Source organism: Gracilinanus agilis, chromosome 3, assembly GCF_016433145.1.
Source record: "Gracilinanus agilis isolate LMUSP501 chromosome 3, AgileGrace, whole genome shotgun sequence".
Classification (NCBI taxonomy): Eukaryota; Metazoa; Chordata; class Mammalia; order Didelphimorphia; family Didelphidae; genus Gracilinanus; species Gracilinanus agilis.
This window is the reverse complement of record NC_058132.1, coordinates 331,253,333-331,272,505: the sequence shown is the minus strand read 5'-3', so window position 1 is coordinate 331,272,505 and position 19,173 is coordinate 331,253,333. Positions and strand designations below refer to the sequence as shown.

Here is a 19,173-nt window from a genome sequence, read left to right as displayed (position 1 = left end):
ACATCAAATAATAATAACACCTACCTCAGAGGGTTGTGAGGATCAAATGAGAGAATGTATGTATAGCTCTTTGCACAGCTTAAAGTACTGTATTGTTGAGTTTGCGGGTCACAGAACGGGATAAGAGAAATGAGGTTGAGAGCATGAGGGTCAGAGACAGACTTACAGACAGACTCAAGGCCTCTTGCTGATCAGTGGCAAAGTTTAATGATTTCAGGTACATACTTAAAGAGAAAATGACATGGGCTAAAGGATTAGGTAAGGGGGCACCTGGGTAGCTCAGTGGCTTGAGAGTCAGGCCTAGAGAAGGAGGTCCTGGGTTCGAATGGGCCTCAGGCACTTCCCAATACACAGTATTGATTCTAAGACAGGTCAGGGTTTTTAAATAAATAAACAAACAAATAAAGAAAGAATTAGGTAAGCCTTTTGCAGTGACAATGGTTAGTAATGATTTACAAGATGGAGACAATTGATTTAGATTACCTCATTGACTCTAAACAGTTTTTTAAAGGTGATAATTCAATATATCAATGTGTGATCATCTAACCAAGTTTCTCACAGAATTCCTGCATCAGTAATTTCTTAGAAGAACATACAGTTTTTACAAAGTACAGCAGGGAAGAGGAGTTAGAAAGGAGGGATTTGGGGGCCTCGTGTGATGCATAGGCTACGTGTCTAGTTGTTTCTAAGTTATGGCTGTGATTTTACTGGGGCCTACTCTCACTACTGGGGACTATATCTGCTCCTTTTTTATATAAATTAAACAAATGAAAGCAAGGTAAGTGAATGTGAATTTTATGAATTGTGTAAGGCTTGAAAGTTAAATTCCAATTCTATTTGCTTGGAAATGGAGCTTTTGAAATTTCATTTTTTACTAGGGCCTTTTTTTTTTCAGTGTGTCTTGGGGTATGCTGTATGTGCTGACCTTAGTGTTTTGTCATAGGCAGACTTTTCTAAATGATTTTAGCATAGGAACTAAGATGACTTTTACTCAGGGAATTTTTTGGCCTCAAATCAGGTGGTCCAATTTTCGGGTTACTAAGACTGCCTCCCCAACAAGGCTTTTCCTCTGAGCTTTTTGCATAGCACCTAGTTGGATTGTTAGGCTTGCTATGACTTTTCATTGAGATTCAAGATCCTTTTGCCTTTATGACAAGTATCATACCACAGCTAAGAGAACTACTCTTATTAGACCAATTCTGTTAATATCCAATTCTTTGTTCCATAACCCAGAAAATATTAACTTCTACTTTACTTATAAATCAAATATTTAATTTTTCTAAATGTCCATGCTATTAAGCTGCTAAGCAGGGGTCGGCAACGTATGGCTCTTTCTGCAGGAGCCATAAAGTCAATTTTTTTTCAGGCGCTGTTACAGGAGCGCACACTGTGAGCACTGTACGGCTCTCATGAAACTACATTTTAAAAAATGTGGCATTTATGGCTCTCACGGCCAAAAAGGTTGCCGACCCCTGCTGCTAAGGATTATGTTCTGTTATGGGATGATATTCTAGGGTCTGGCATGTATCTTTTCTTCCTAATCAAATCTGCAATAAGTATTTGGTGTAAGATGTTTGTGCTAAGTCTTTTAAAATGTGAATTAAATTTAAGTTGATTATGCTGTGCCATTTTCTGGTGGAATGCATGTGAGATTAACTTTTGTCCAAGTACCAAGGTTTGTGAGTATAACATATGGAGCAAATGTGATCAGTTATAAGAGCTAATAGAAGGGGAAATGCACTTTGAAAACTTACATTTGATACAGAAATAATTATAGCTAATATGAGAATACAAGGCTGTAATCATAATAAGTTGCATTTTTCAAGGTAGCTTAACCACAACAATAGTAATAGTTGGGCTAAGGTTAATACAAAAGGTGAGGCAACCACTTAACATAAAATTGGGTAATTTTTTTTTTGAGAAGTGGCTTAATTAAGATTGATCAGTTTTAAGGAGGCTTGCCACCTCCAGTGATTGTTCTGCCATGTGAACTGTTCTTTTGACTTGTCTCCAAATCATGGGCTTCAGTGACTCAGGTCTTCAGAGTGGTCATCTGGGTTTTTCATATTCGGTTATTCCTGAAAGGTTCTCTGCTGTGGGTGTTCGTTTCCTGTGTAAATAAAAACAAAACCTTGACCCCCCCCCAATATTATAATTCTGGAGGGGTTTTTTGTTTGTGTTTGTTTTTTGTAGATAGGTTACTCCAAATCATGTTCAGTGATTATCCAAATGAATTAACTTACAAGAGATTCATTGTAACTCCAACTGAAACAAAAACTTGGGGTGGGGTACAGTTTCTTAAGTAAGTAGGAGAACATACTTGATTGCTATATTCATTCAAATTTCTAGGGCTTCAATTATTATTTCACTTTGCTGTGATTATAACAATTTGTTTTGAAAGGAAAAAACAGGAAAGGATTATAACACTGTTTGACTTAAGGTAAGAGTTGGGGTTATTCTTTTCTTTTGAATGGTGGATACAGTTCAATGATATATCAGGTAACTATACCTGAATTCTGAGTTCAAAACTCAAAAATAATATTAGTTGCAATCCCCAAAAACTTTTACCTTAAACAGTAAATCTCACCAATTGCAGCTTGGAGCTGAAAATTTTCCAAGATTCACATACACAATGAAAAGATTTGATTTTACAAGTCATGATAACCAAATTTCTTTCCAATAGTTTTCCAGTCTTTTCTGAGTTTCAGTACTGATTAATAGTGCTTAAACTATCTCAAAATTCTTCCCAATTTATTTAGAAAAGGGTTAATAATTTTGTTGGGAGTTATTGTAAAGTCATAATAAAAATTATCATAAGGTCTTCAAACTCTCCCTTTGTAAACTAAAGCTTTTATTTCATGATTTTACAATAAATATCTCCTGTTCAATTATTTCAGACATTAGCCCTTTTGGAAGAAGAGGAAGACATAAACCAAATCACAGATTACTTCTCCTATGAACATTTCTATGTCATTTACTGTAAATTCTGGGAATTAGACAGTGACCATGACCTCTACATCAACCAAACTGATCTATCTAGATATAATGACCAGGGTAAGTATTGATCACATGTGCTGCCAAAATAAGCACAGGATTATTGATTCTGAAGGTGAAGATGATGGCTAATAAAATCTCATACATTCTGTTGACTGAGGCATCCATTTCTTCATGGAAAAATATAATGAATTGGCTATTTTAGAATAGAAAATGTTAAAAGAGGTAGAATTATTTTGTTCATGTTTATTTTTAATGTGCTGATTTTCATGTTTTTTCATCACTGCCATGTTCCATTGATGCTCCTCCCAAAGAACTACCCTTTGTAAAAGGAAAACATTTAAGCAACAAACCTACCAATCAAACATATTTAACAGCATAGGCAGCATTCTCCAACTGAAATGTACCCCCTTTTTGTTGAGTGGAGGAAGGTACATTTTGTCAGTTCTCTGGACCTGGTCATTGTGTTATTCCTTATTCTGAATTATAATATTTTAGTGTACTTGGGGGCAACTGGGTGGCTCAGGGAATTGAGAGCCAGACCTAGAGACTGGAAGTCCTAGGTTCAAATCTGAACTCAGACATTTCCCAACTGTGTAACTGTGGAAAAGTCATTTAACCCCCATTGTCTAGCCCTTACTGCTCTTCTGCCTTAGAATCAATACAGAGTATTGATTCCATGATGGTGTATGTTGCTTTCTGAAATCCTCCCATCCCCCAATAGAAACTTCCATTGATACAAAAAAAAAATACAATTAAGCAAATAACCCAAAGCACTGGCCATGTCTGACAATACATGCCTCATTCCATATATAGAGGTTACCACTTTTCTACCAAGAAGAAGGAAATACATTCCATCTTTAGTCCTCTAGAGTTAAAATTGTTCATTGCACTGACCAGAGTTCTGATATCTTTTTCAGTGTTTTTATACTTATCATTGTGTTGCATATTGTTATCTTGGTTTTGCTTTCTTCATTCTGTATTAGTTCATGCACATCTCCCCAAAGTTCTTTGAATACCTCATATTTGTCATTTCCATTACCAATGTAATAAGCCATTATATATACCACAACTTAAGCTACTCAATAATTCATTGCACTTACTTTGTTTCTAGTTTTTTGTTCTTTCAAAAATGTTTATATGAATATTGTTGTATATATATGGGAATTTCCCTGTCCTTGATCTCCTTGGAGTATGTGACCAGCAGAGATGATGTTGAATCAAAGAATTGCAGTTTAGTCACTTCAGCATGATTCCAAATTGTTTTTTTAAATGGTTTGACTGACATAAATACTACCAATAATGTCTGATTGTGTCTTCCAACTGTTACTCTAACATTGACTTTTTATATTTTTTATTATCTTTGCCAATTTGATGTGTTTTTGTAAAACTTCAGTTTTTTAAATTTTCATTCAACTTAAAGTGTTTCAGAGCATGTTTTCATATTCTGCTAGCTTTCATTTCTCCTTTTGAAAATTGCTTACAACAATTTAGACAGTAGCAGCAATATTGTGAAGATAATTAACTGTGAAAGACTGATCAATACAGTGATCCATCACAGTTCCAAAGAACTCATGATGAAAATGGTAACTACCTCCAGATAAAGAATTGATGCACTCAGAGTTTAGATTTAAGCATATTTTTTCTTTCTTTGTCTTGGTGGTGGTAGGTTTTTATTTTGTTTTTCCAAAAATATAGCTAATGTAGAAATTAGTTTTCTAACACTTCATATTTGTAGAGTTTTCTATTTCTTACTTTCTCAATGAATGGCAGAGGCGGTAGAGAAAAGCAGAAAATTTGGAACTGAAAAGAAAAGGAAACTTAAAAAGAAAAGGAAAAAGGAAAAATTGTTCATAGCCATTGACTACTTATCTATTGAAAGAATAGCATTTGGTCTTGAGTCAATTCCTTTTATAGTTTAGATTTCTATTTTTATTCTAGCTATATTGATTTTATGTGTACAGAACTGTTAACTTTTTGCAATGGGAATTATTTTATCTTTTACAGCCTCCTCTTTACTTAATTAAAAATTCAACTTAGTTTAGACTACTAGTTTAACTTAATTACTTAGTCTTTACTTAAGAATTCAACCTCTAACCAAAGATCTTAATTTTTTTGAGTTTTATTTTTTAATTACATGTAGAAAGAATTTTTGACAGTTGTTTCTGACATTTTGTGTTTTAGATTCTTAACTTTCCCTCCTTGTTCTTCACCCTTTCCCTGAGGTGGTAAATAATCTGATATTATGTCACTGCTTTTATGCAATGCATATTTCCATATTCCCCATGTTTTGACTGAAGATACATCATATTTATAATAAAAAGCACATGAAAGAAATAAAATGAAGAATAGCATTCTTTGATATGCAGTGAGATTCCAACAGTTCCTTCTTTGGCTGTAGATAGTGTTTTTTAATTAAGTCCCTTAGAGTTATCTTAGACCATTGTTTTGCTGCTAATAGTTTAGTCCTTCATAGTTGATCATTGTACATTATTTCTGTTACTGAATACACTTCTTCTGGTTCAGTTTACTTCACTTTTGCATCAGTTCATATAAGTCTTTCCAGGTTTTTCTGAACTCATCCTGTCCATCATTTCTTCTGGAGCAATAGTTTTCCATTACAACCATATACCACAGCTTGTTCAGGCAGACCCTAGTTGATGGATACTCCATCCGTTTCCAATTCTTGGCCTCTACAAAAAGAGCTGCTAAAAATATTTTTGTACAAGTAGGTCCATTTACCTTAGCTCTAATATCTTTTGGGATACAGTCTCAGTACTGATACTGCTGGGACAAAGAGTATCCATATTTTTTGGCCCTTGGGTGTGATTCCCTATTGCTCACTAAATAATTATATCTGTCCACAATTCCACCAACAGTGCATTAGTGTCCCAATTTTCTCACATCTCCTCCCAACATTTATCGTTTTTCTTTTTGGTCTTATTGGCCATTCTGAATTGTTTTAATTTGTACTTCTCTAATTAATTGTGATTTAGAGCGTTTCTTCATATGACTAGAAATAATTTAAATTTCTTCATCTGAGAACTGCCTGTCTAACTATAGATCTTAAAGTTACCTTCCACCTCCTCTAATTTTTAGTGAGATCTTTTATCTAATTGGGGCTCATTAATGGCATCATAAAATACAAATTTATGACCTTAATCTGTTTTCTGTAAACTGCTTTCTGGTCTTCCTAATAGTTCTACCTTCTCCCTTAGTAGTTTGCTCTCATTAGTTAAGAAATACTGAACTAATCTATCAAATTGTTTCTGATTAGGAACTTAGTGATTATAATTAAGTGATTAGACTCTTTTGTTATAACTGGTCCCCAGAAAATGTTTCACATTTCACCCAGTTATCCTGCCAAACTGTATTGCCATACAAAATTATAGGGAAGTAGTCATCAAAACCAGTTCATACTGGAGTATGAACTATTAGATAATTGGAACAAACTAGTTAAGCAAGAAACAGAAATAAAACAGTAGTCCAATTCATGATAGATTATATTGAGTGTACATTACTAGGAGACAGAACTTCCTTTTTAATGAATAATACTATGTAAACTGGAAAGTAGTTGGGCAGAAATTTAGTTTAGACCACCAGCTTATACTTTATACCATAAGCTAAAAGTGGTTATATGACTAGAATATAAACAGTTATAACAGAATGAGTTAATTTTCATAGCTCCAACATTCTGGATTGAGTCTACCTTAGACCAATCTAATTATTCATTATCAGTATTATAATACAAATAGGGCAGTCATGGACAATACAGTGCAATAAAAGCTTTTACTATGATTTTAAAAGATAAAAATCCTAATTAAAATAAAATAAAATTCTAATCCCATATTCCCATTACAGATAATGCTTGCTGATGATTTTAGATTACTTAATTTTAAGAAAAACTCCATTTTTCCAACATTCTCTAGTCTTTTCATCAGGAAAGCTTGAAAGACCTCTAATTAAATATTGATTTTCCCCCTGAAAATTTTCCTCAATTTTTGGTTATAATCCTGGCACATTTGCTTTCTAGAATATCATATTCCAAGCCCTCCAAACATTTAATGTGGAAACTGATAAATATTGTGTGGTCCTTGCTATGGCTTTACAATATAGGAATTGTTTCTTTCTGCTTGCTTGCAATAATTTCTCCTTGGCTTTGGAGCTATAGAATTTGACTATAATATTCTTGAGAGCTTTCATTTTAGAATCTCAAAAGATGATTGTGGACTCTTTCCGTTTCTATTTTACTCTCCTATTCTAGAATGTCAGGGCAGTTAATTTCTTGAAACATAATGTCTAGGATATTTTTTTTGCTTGTGGCTGTCAGACAGTCCAATAATCCTTAAATTATCTCTTCTTGATCTATTTTCTAGGTCAGTTATTTTTCCAACAAGTTATTTTACTTTTCCCCCCTACTTTTTCATTCTTTTGAATTTGTTTTATTGTTTCTTGGTGTCTCATGGAGTTAATGGCATCCATTTACCCTATTGTAATTTTTAGGAAATTATTTTCTTTAATGAGCTTTTGTACCTCTTTTTCCATTTTGTTTATTGTTTTTAAGGTGTTATTTTTGGGCTAAGTATTTAGGTTTTTTTAACTATTTAAAGTTTAGTGTTTTGAAGAGCCTATTTTACCAATGGTTTACTTTCTTTACATAATTTTCTTGCATCACTCTCATTTCTTATCCCAATTTTTCCTTTATTTCTCATATTTTATTTTTTAAATCCTTTTTGAGCTCTTCCAAGAACTCTTTTTTTTGGGCCTGAGACCAAGTCACATTTTTCTTGGAAGCTTGGCATGGCGCTGCTCTGACATTGTCTTCTTTTAGACAGATGTCTTGATATTCCTTATCACTACAGTAGGGTGTTAGAGTCAGATTTTTCTTTTCGTTGTTTGCTCATTTTTCCAACCTATTTATTAGCTCTTTATGTTATATAACATTAAAGTTGAGTTCCGCTCCTGAGGTGGAAGGGGCACTGTCCCAAGCTTAAGGACTTTCTTGCTGCTGTTTTCAGAAGTAACTCTGGTGGTCTATATTTTCAGGGCTTCCAGGGTAGTATAATCTAAGTAGCAGTGGGGTCACCACTCTCCTAGCTAGTGCTCTGGTGTTTACACAGGAAGGGACCTTGTTATCATCCCTGGTAATTATCAGTACTGGCACTCCTCCCAGCTCTAGGACTGTGATAAGGGCCCCTACTCCCCATTCAGTTGAAATTGCTAGTGTTCCCCTGTCTTGGAATTGAGACCAAGGTCCCTACACCCTTGTAAGAGACCATAATCACTACTCTCCACCTTGGAACCATGATCTAGGCCCCTATTTTCCTGCAAACTCAAGAGATAGAGAATACTATCTCTCCTTTGGGCCCTAGGACTACAACCCAGAATAGTGTATAGACAATGCACCAGGGTCTTGAATCCAGTGCTAGCAAGCAAGTCCCCAAAAAGCTCCTTATGACTAATTATTCAAATCCTACCACCACCATATGTTGCTGAGAGCTCCTGAAGTTGCTATTGCTTTCAATGTAGCTGCTCCCAATTCAAGTTTAAAACTTCTAAAAGATGACTATTAGTCACCATTTGTTCACTCCATGCTTCAAAAGCCACCTTCAAATCTCCATACAGGAAATTGGTATCATTATCTTCTGCCCATCTAAAGTGGTAGCAGGCACAGTGCCTCCTCCCATTATCCTCAGAGTATTTACTTGTGTGGGCAGCCCTATTTGCCCAGGTAGCTGCAGGGGTTACCCTAATCTCCTGTTTAGGCTTCACTAGTTGATGTGCACAGGCTTGTATGATGATATGACAAAGAAGGCTCTAACTAATCTGTTCTGATCAAGCATTGCCCAAAAGTCAGTAAGTATCTAAATGCACCTGAAGCAACATAGCTGTGGGGAAAAAAGATGAATCCATTTCTTTTTAAAATGTTCAAAACTGTGTTAGGCAACTAGGTAGATTTAGTGAATAAAGAACTGGACTTTGAAGTCAGGACAACCTGAGTTCAGATCTTGTTTCATGCACTTAACTAGCTATGTGCCTCTGGACAAACCACTTCACTCTTAGTCCCTTAGTTAAACCATTTAACACTTAATTCCTTAGTTCTCTTGCCTGTACAATGGGGATAACAATAAGCTCTTAACCTCACAAGTTTATTGAGAACAAATGCAATAATATATGCACTGTATATGTGTGTATATATATATTTATGTTTAGATAGCTAGATAGATAAAAACACTTTATAAAACTTAAAGGACTATATAAATGTCAGCTCTCATCATCATCATCACTATTATTAATTTCACTCCCTCCCTTAAAGTCCCCATCAGGGAACCAGCTACAAAGTGAATTCACTTCTGTGTGACCAGTTATGCAAAACTATCTACTTTAGCCATCCAAACAGAAACAAAGGGCTTCCAAGGGTTCTGCCCTACTTTTCAAGAACCAGGTATAGGATCTCCAAGTTGATTTTATTGTGTAACTGACCAAAATTCTGTATTTCCGCCATTAAGCCACAACTTCAGTAACAATTATTCTAATAATTCATTAGCTTGTTCTAAACTTCTGCAACCTCTCAAGTTCTTTGGTGGTAAAACCACTTCAGTCACTCCTCAAAATGTAGTTCCCGGGGCAGCTGGGTAGCTCAGTGGATTGAGAGCCAGGCCTAGAGACAGGAGGCCTAGGTTCAAATCTGGCCTCAGACACTTCCCAGCTGTGTGACCCTGGGCAAGTCACTTGACCCCCATTGCCTACCCTTACCAGTCTTCCACCTATAAAGTCAATACACAGAAGTTAAGGGTTTAAAATTAAAAAAAAAAAGCACTTAAAAAAAGATGTAGTTCCCCAAGAAGTAGTAGTGGGATACCACAGAGGAGCTCTTCCCATTGACTCTGCTATTCTTCAGGGAAATCTCAGGGTCAGAGATCCTAATTCCTAACTATAGTGTACATATGTTATTGTATGTATTATCAGACACTATTCCTATTTAACTGTCTTTTTCACCTGTGCTGTTACTAGATTTAAGGCACAGCTTTAAAAATCAAAGTGCAGGAAGGAAAATTTATTTTCATTTTCCTTACAATGACAATCTACTTTTAAAACCTAGTAGGATTTAAAGAGTATTTGCCATTTTTCAACTTTCCCCTCTCAGTCTCCTTAAGCATCCATCTAACTAACTCCAGAATGAGAACTCACATCTTATCCCACTAAGAGGGTTCCCCACATATCCCTAACAAAGCTTCAGTCACAGGATTCTTCTAGGGTCCTATATCTAACTGTGCAATGGACCAAGACTCTCTTTTTTCCTTACACCCTTTTGTCTACCTTCATGATGGATTTTAACCACAGAGACTTTGTAAATACCACATATTCTGGTTTAGCCAGAACAATGGGCTTGAAATTGGAATGAATGTAAAAAGGATTCTTGGATCATAAAATACAACAAAAACAACTTATGATAAGATTTTATAGGGTATTTTTTAATTAAATTTAAAATAAAACACTACTCCTTGTCCCCCCTTAGCATTTACTACAAAAGACAACAACACTAGATAAGAAAGATATACTCTTCAGGGCAACTGGAACTTTTTTTTTACATTTCTAAACCCTTAACTTCTGTGTATTGGCTCATAGGTGGAAGAGTGGTAAGGGTGAGCAATGGGGGTCAAGTGACTTGCCCAGGGTCACACAGCTGGGAAGTGTCCGAGGCTGGATTTGAACCTAGGACCTCCTGTCTCTAGGCCTGGCTCTCACTCCACTGAGCTACCCAGCTGCCCCCTTCCCTAAGTCTTTCAGGATACTAATTGCCCACATGTTCTTTCAACTCCAGTCCATTCTAGGCACTACTATCAAAGTAATTTTCTGTCTGTGTTTCCTCTAGTCAACCAACTCCAGTGGGTTCTTATTGTCCCTAGGATAAAATATAAGCTCCTCTGCCTAGCTTTTAGGACGCTATCTAACGTAGCCCCAACTTGCCTATTTAACTTCAATAGACAGTTTCTCCCACATACTATGATCCAGCCAAACTGGATGTTTGCTATGTTTCAACACCAGTCTCTATGCCTTTGCCACTGGCTGAACATCATGGCTGGAAAACATTCACAACTTACCTCCACCTCATTGAGTCCTTCTCTCCCTTTTAAGATGCAATACCAGGGCAGCGGGATGGCTCGGTGGATTGAGAGTCAGACCTGGAGACCAGAGATCCTGGCTTCAAATTTGACCTCAGACACTTCTTAGCTGTATGACTCCAGACAAGTCACTTAGTCGTAATTGCCTAGCCCTTAGTGCTCTTCTGCCCTGGAATTGATCCTTAATATCAATTCTAAGACTGAAGGTAAATATCTAAAAAAAAGATGCAACACCATCTTTTGTATAAAGCCTCTTCTAATACCTCCAACTACTAGTGTCCTCCCTTGTAAACACCTTATATTTCATTTTGTATATGTTTGTTTATTAAATTTCTGTTTAGGCTATATTTTTAATGTAGATATTGTATTCCCTCATTAGAGCATAAGCTCACTGCAAACAAATATTATTTCATTCTTTGTACTTGAGTCCCCTGTGCCTAGTTCTATGCCTACCACATGGTAAGCATTTAGTACACGCTGACTGATTATTTTCAAGATAAGATCTTTTATGCGTTAAGGGGCAAGGAAGCCAAATCAATGATTCAAGCCCTACTTCTCCAGACAACCAAATCCCAAGGACAATCTCCTTTCCCCCTTAAAGGGAAATCAGTCTGTCACATATGACTAAGAGGAGAATTCTTAACCAAGGGAGGGACAGACACAATCATAAAAGGCAAAATGATTAATTTTGGTTATGTAAAATCAAAAAGCTTTTGCACCAATAAAATTAGTGAACATAGAATAAGAGAAACTATAAAATGAAAAAAGGTATATCAGTTATTGTGGTTATCTGATATTGTGACATATAGAGAATTGACAAACCATGACATCGAGCCATTCTCTAGTAGATAAGTGGGGAAAAGATTTTAATGAACAGATTTCCCAAAAAATTGCAAACTATACATTACCTTTTGAAAACATAAATCACTCATAGTCAAAGAAATAATTGGCTGACTTTGCCTTATATTGGTCAGCATTGTGTGGAATAAAACTAAACACAGTCCAAAGATTTCCCACTTTAAGATCGGAGAGCAGGCATGATGAAACAGTAGTAGTTTTATTCTCCTTTCAGAAAGGTGGCAGTCCACAAATGCCTATATGCAAAACAGACCTGTTTATAGCATCTCTAATGCTAGATTTCCCTCCCCGCTCTGTCCAGCCCCCTTGTTTGGATGGGCTGTGACATACAAATCTTGAGCCCATGATCTAGGTTTCAATGTACAAAAAAAGAATTATGTGACCCCAACAAGAGTTACATACCCCCAATGTTCTCATAAGATAAAAAGTAACTGAGATACTCATGCTGTTCATTGTCCTTGAATTCAGAAGCCTCTGTATTTTTCTCAGACTGGCTTGTCCTGGGAAATTTTAGATAAGCAACAAAATGTTCTTTGTGAATTTAATATATTTTTGCCAACCTGACTTTAATTGAAACAAACCAAATACTTCATCTGAGAAAGCCAAATGGGTGCCTTTGCCCTGAGAATATTGGGGAGGGGGGGGTTTGAGCCAAATATTTTACCTTGAGTTTCACACACTTAATTCCATCTCACTCAGTGTTAAAAGGGATTGTGAGAAAACAAGTATATAAAAACACCTTTGGTAGAACTATGAGTTGACATACAACCATTACTAGACTTGGAATTATGCAAAAGAAAAAAAAAGTGGCTCACCTATTCATACCCTTTAACCAGTGATCCCAGGAATCTACCAGGAATATGTCAAGTGGTAAGTTGGAGCCAGCTTGTACTATCTCAAGAAAGCCAACTGTTTAGTTTATTCTTTTATAGCTTTTTAGACTTAAGGAAGTAATGGAGAAAATATTAATAATACAGATTAAACTTAAAAGGCATTCTGGTAGTATCTTTTTTTCAGAAAACTAATTGCTAAACATGTATAAGCATATGCCCTACATCTATACCAAGGAAGTCAAAGACAAAATTCCAATATATGCCAAAATATTCACAAACTTCTTGTGGTAAAGAAGAACTACATGTTACTAAATGAGTGTCTTTTGACTCAGAACTTAAGAAAAAAATTATATTAATATAATGCAATAGTGATAAATATGAGAATTTCAGAGAATCATGGAAAAATTTATATAAGTTGATGCAGAATTAAATAAGTAGAACCAAAAAAAACTTAAACTATGTAAATAAAAAGATTAATTGAAAGAAGCCAAACTCTTGAGTAATTGAAAAACCATTCATCTTAAAGCACAGATAATAAGACATTCCAACACTCCTTACAGCAAAGAGGCTACTTAAAATCTTTTATACATTATCAGATAAAGTTCTGTATAAATAGTTTTTACTTGCTTTTCTTTATTAAAAGGGAAAGATCAATTAAGTGTAAAGTAAAGGAATCTTTTTTCCAGAAATTACTGTGCTATAAAGACAAAAGCCATCAATAAACAGCTTTTAGAAATCAACAATAAATCAGGGCATAGTGTAAACTGAGAGTAAAAGTGATTAGGAACTGAAGAAAAGTAATACTGAGCTGAACAGAAATATACCATTTGGAAAAGGGAAAATGGGGATTTGGGGGTTTTTTCCACCTAAGCAGACATAAACTTAATACATTAAGCAAATTTACAATTAGAATCGCCCAAGAGTTGAATTAAATAACTTATAACATAAATTGTCTCTCGCTGCAGTTCTTCAGTCATAGGGTGGATGAATACTTCTTAGAAATGTCATAAAGGGAATTCTTGGTCAGGTTTGGATTATACCACATGCCTCTGAGGTCCCTTTCAAGTCTATGGTATTAAGATAAAACAAGAAAATAGTAATAGAAAATCTAGAATGATAAAGTGGAAAGTCTTTAAGAAATGATTTATTTCTTAATCATTAATTAAGTGAAACCCAGAGCTTGTCTAAAGCCTTTTTAATACATCTGATACATGAGAAACTCTAATGAACTTGATAATAGTCTAGACATCTAAATTCCCCAAGTTCTACCCCTGCCTTCTTGGAAATGGAGATAACTTGTTTGCATTAACTAAAGTCTCTATAAAAATGCCTTAACTGAGTTAAATTTAATATCCTGAGTATTTCTCTTATACAGGGATGATAGAGAACGGCTCTCACTGAATATTATCTCTGAATCTTTTATATAACCAAGCCTGAAGATATTATCCACAGTAGGCACACACCTAGCATGAACTAGTGGTGCTGGCACATTCAGCCTATACTCTGACTACTACTTATTCAGATGCTTTCAATATCTGTCCAGGGACGCAGGCTATAACTTAAAGTAACATTTCTGATTTATAAGTCATAAATATATTTTCCCTAGCAATCAAAAACCTAGAATTAAACTTTTCGTCCATATAGTACCAGTCTATTCATTTATGGGACCCGAATAAAGCAATTTCTTCTTTCTTTAGATGGTCTCCTGTTTTGTCTTTAAATATCTTAACTTGCATTGTTTTAATATCATATCTAGTTCTTTTGGAAGTAAGGAAGGTGAAAATCCTGCATAAACATAGTGTGCTGCCTTCTTTTGACTCATTCATGACTAGTGGTGATTTTTCCAGAAAGAACTTTTGTAAAAGATATTTCATTGAATAGTACATACTAAAGAATGAAAAACTAACATTCTTCTTATCCATGGGTTCATAATTCCTAGATGCCAGAATTAATAATTACATGTGTTTGGCAAGTTCCTTTGTGGGTTCCTCAAATAAATATTGGTATATACCTACCTCTCCAGTCTGCCCAATTTTCCATGATGGTGTTTTCATCTTTAAAGATCTTTGATTAGGACTTGAACCAGGAGTCATGCAAGAGAATGGGCTTATAGTTCTATTCATATTCTCATTAAGATTTAATTTGAAGCCTTTACCAATAACACAAATGCTAAAAAATTTTCTACAGTGCCTTCATAGTCTACAGTTCTATATCAAGATGAAAATTAAAATAAGTCTATAAAAATGTGGATCATAAAAATATGTTTTTAACTCTGTTCATTCACTTTCAGCATCATCAAATAGAATTATTGAAAGAATATTTTCTGGAGCAGTAACTAGGTAAGAAAAAGCCTCAGGGATTTTATTAAGTAAGCACTTAACAAATTCTTCTTGACTGAACCAACCATAACTTTGGGAAAGAATAAAATGGCAATAGTCAGAACTATAACAGCCATTTAGTAGCTACAGTACCATGTTATGATGAGGGAAGATATCCCACTCCTTTTCTCATCAGTATTTTCCAGGATAGGATTTTGGGCTGTATTTCTTTAGATTTCTTTACACTTGTTAAGCAATGATTTTAATAGGACATTTTTCATTATTCTTAATGTTGAGCTTATTTGCTCCTGATGTTTCCTTCCCTGCATGGCCTATTTTATCTGCATACATCTGAAATTAAAGAATTCTAAAAAAGAATCACTTAAATACTAGGCTTCTAATAATGGAGCAAGGACCTCATTATAACAGTTCATTGCATGATAACTATGGCTTGATTCATGTTTAAAGATATTATTATAAAAAACTAATGAAAATAGGTATTCTATAATATATGCTTTAGTTCTACCCAGGGTTCGTTCAATCTACAATCAACAAGTATTTAGTGCCTACTCTTTACCAGATGCCAGACTAGGTCTTAGGAATAAAAAGACAGAAGTGAAAGAGTCAAAAGGATAATAAAGGGAGGAGCAACATGGACATGTAACAATATATAAACTATGTTCAAAATAAAAGCAAGGTTATTTGTTGGGGAAATACACTAGCAGCTGGAAAAATCAAATTTTTGATTTTAAGGATTTTTAAGATTTTAAAGCTGGAAAAAAATCAGATTTTTGATTTTAAGATTTTTAAGGATTTAAGAGATTTTAAGGAAATTAGATTTCTGAGAGGCAAAGGTAATAAGGAGGTATTTTCCACAACTGGGAGGCGCTATTGAAAGCATGAGTTTGGGACAGGATGAGCCATGTGTGAGGAACCATACAAAGAACAGCTTGACTCTACACATAGACTTATGTGATATGGAACAAGACTACAAAAGTAGGTTGGAGCCAAGTTATGGCTTTAAATGCCAAACAGAAGAGTTTATAACTCATCCTAGAGGTAATAAAAGGAAACTGAAGCTAACAGGTTAAGCAACTTGCCCAGGGTCACAGAGCTACTGAGTGTCTGAGACCAAATTTGAACCTGGGGGGGTGGGGGGTGGGGCCATGAGTCTTCCTGACTCGAAGTCCAGCATTCTATCCATTGTGCCACCGAGCTGCCCTTATGCACTCCCAAACTACTTTGTATTTCACTATTTTATATATATTTATATTTGTTAACTTTATTTTAGACTATATGTATTTTTACAAATATATTTCTTGTCTCCTCAATTTGAATGTAAATTCCTGAGAAGAAACTATTTATTTGTTTATTTGTACTTATATCCTCAATGTCTCATAGTAGCGCTTGTTGATTGACAAGAGGCTGAATATGTAGACTTGGCAATTTTTAACAGAACTATGAGAATTAAACCCGAGTATGCAGATGTCCCCGTGAGTTTAAGAGAACAAAGGAAAAGGGATGCACAGTTAGGGTTTCTGATATGAATGATAATACAACAAAGAAGTATGAGAAGAGTGAGCATAAGGAGAATGGAAAGCATTGTCATGAAAAGCCAGGGAAGTGAGAGTATTCAATGCAGAGACAGTCTGCTCTACATAAAAATAAAAGTACCTCATCTGAAAGGCGCCATAAAAATAATACTTCAAGGAGTACATTTAGACCCAGAGAGGTTCGGTTCCTCCTTATTGTCCTTATTTTCTAATCTTGATTATCTTCGTGCCTTCCTTATAAATCGACTTTGAGAAGTTCTTTTCTTTTTTGAAACTCTAGAACCACTGCTCTTAAACTTCCAACCTCAGAAGAATATGACAATCTGGTTAACTACAGTGGCCTAATCTTCTCTTTGGAACTAAATCTTTCAAGAGCTACAATTATGATCAGCCAGTTTCTAAGCCAATTCACTCTAGTCTTTTTCACAGTTCAATTTTTGTCAACAAGGAACACTAGATTAAAAAGTGTGTAGGAATTAGTATGGACCCAACCCCATTCCTCAAATTTAATTCAATAAAAATTTATTCATAGAATCTGAGTTATAAAGTATTTTAGAGGCCATTTTCTTTTTTTTCTTTTAAGAATTTGAACATACGATTTCTAGAGTTATATGATCCTTTTTTTTAAAACCCTCACCTTCCATCTTAGAATCAATACTGAATATTGATTCCAAAGCAGAAGAGTAGTAAGGGCTAGGCAGTGGGGGTTAAGTGACTTGTGCAGGATCACACAGCTAGGAAGTGTCTGAGGCCAGATTTGAATCAAGAATCTCCCATCTCTGGGCCTGGCTCTCAATCCACTGAGCCACCCAGCTGATCCTCAAAGACCATTTGCCCCACCTTTACCTGACCAAGGATTCCTTCTACAACATGGATGACAAGTAGTCATCTAGCTTCCACTTGAAATCTCTAGTTACGGAGAATTGAATTGTCCAAGGTAGCCTAATCTGATATGGACAACTTTATTAAATATCCTTGGAACCTATCGCCAGAGCCCTACAGATTGCATTCATATGAACCAGCTCCAATGCTAGGGACTCAACTTAAGGCCATTTTCTTTCTTTGGTTTGTTGCCTCCACCTATATATAGTTACCATGGGGGAATTCCTAAATATATTGTGCAGCTTGACTGACTACATTTCCCCAGATGTGAGTGACAGGGTCCCTTTATACTAGCTTTCAAGGTACCAAATGCATATTGAGTAAAGCAACTTTTATTTTACCCCATAGGAAATGCAGAAGAAAGGGAAAAAAAAGAGGAAGGAAGGACATAGTCTATTCTGAATACTATTTGGCTCTAGTTTTTCTTTGGTATTTAATATTTGCAAATTCCTACAAGTTTTAATTTCTGGGAAACGTTATGCCACTTAGGGAGTATTACTTCAAGAACAGCTATTTCATAAATTTAAGTGACTTCTGAATGTCATTCCATTGAATTTATCCAAGCTATTGCCCTGAAATTTTTGTTTACATATCATTTTTAGGGGGAATGTAGTACAAAAAGAGGGAAGAATGAGCTATGCAGATTTTGTATGGTTTCTGATCTCTGAAGAAGACAAAAGAAATCTGACAAGGTATGATTTCTAAGTTCCAAGTCTACTGCTTGACACAGTTTTAGAGTTAGAATATGCTTGAAAGCACCGTATTTTTAAGTTAGTAGAAGAGAAACAATAAAATAATATGTGGCAACATAGAAATGACATAATTTTATAGTATCTGACTACCATCCTAATTAGGAAGAAACTAATCAGAGGAGTTCAAAAACATTTCTATAGAGAACCATTCATTTACATGGGCAATTGGTTATGAATGAATGAAAAACCATGTATAAAGTATTTACTTTGTATATTTACTAAGAATACAAGTACAAAAAGAGACAACTCTTGCTTTCAAGGAACTTATAAGAAGAAACAAAACATATAACAGAATGGTGGGAAGGGAGGGATGGTTTGATTTGGGATGTCAGGGAATAGCAACAGAGGACTTGATTACAGTTCCAGATTCAGAAAGAAATAAGAGCATTGCATATGGGGAAATGGTAAAGTAGTGGGGTTCAGAGGCAGGCAAGGTGGATAGTCCAAGAAAATGGCCCAAGTAGATTGTGAATCATGTCTGGAACTAGCTAGATACAGGAGGACATGTAAGGAATTTCCCAATCAGAACTACCCAGGATTCAGGGTGGGAGATTCAGAGCTGAGAGGGTTGAATGCCCCAAAATAGTAGAGCATTAGGCAGGGTAGATAGCAAGGTCCAGTGATCCAAAGATAGTGCAAATGACAAGAAAGTGGCTGAGTTGGAACACAGTAATATAGAATATAGATTTTAATTCTTTTACAACATATGTAGATCCTATGTTTCCTACAGTGTGTAAATATAATGTTAAACATCTTTAGGACCAATATTCTACAAAAGGCTAGAAGAAGATATGTCATTATTCTGTGATAGTAGATTTTTTTTCTCTATAAAAATATGTATATTATTCTTCTTACTC

General features: G+C 35.2%; 1 protein-coding gene across 2 annotated transcripts in view; it reads left to right on the top strand.

Annotated features, from left to right (window-relative positions):
• The window catches only part of PPP2R3A (protein phosphatase 2 regulatory subunit B''alpha), a 142,625-nt gene that overhangs the window by 101,311 nt on the left and 22,141 nt on the right, over positions 1 to 19,173 (top strand). For both annotated transcript variants that reach the window (XM_044669992.1, XM_044669994.1), the window contains exons 7-9: positions 2,898 to 3,054; positions 15,102 to 15,150; positions 18,167 to 18,256. In XM_044669992.1, the coding sequence (XP_044525927.1) occupies positions 2,898 to 3,054; positions 15,102 to 15,150; positions 18,167 to 18,256 (296 nt within the window). The remainder of the gene's footprint in view (positions 1 to 2,897; positions 3,055 to 15,101; positions 15,151 to 18,166; positions 18,257 to 19,173) is intronic.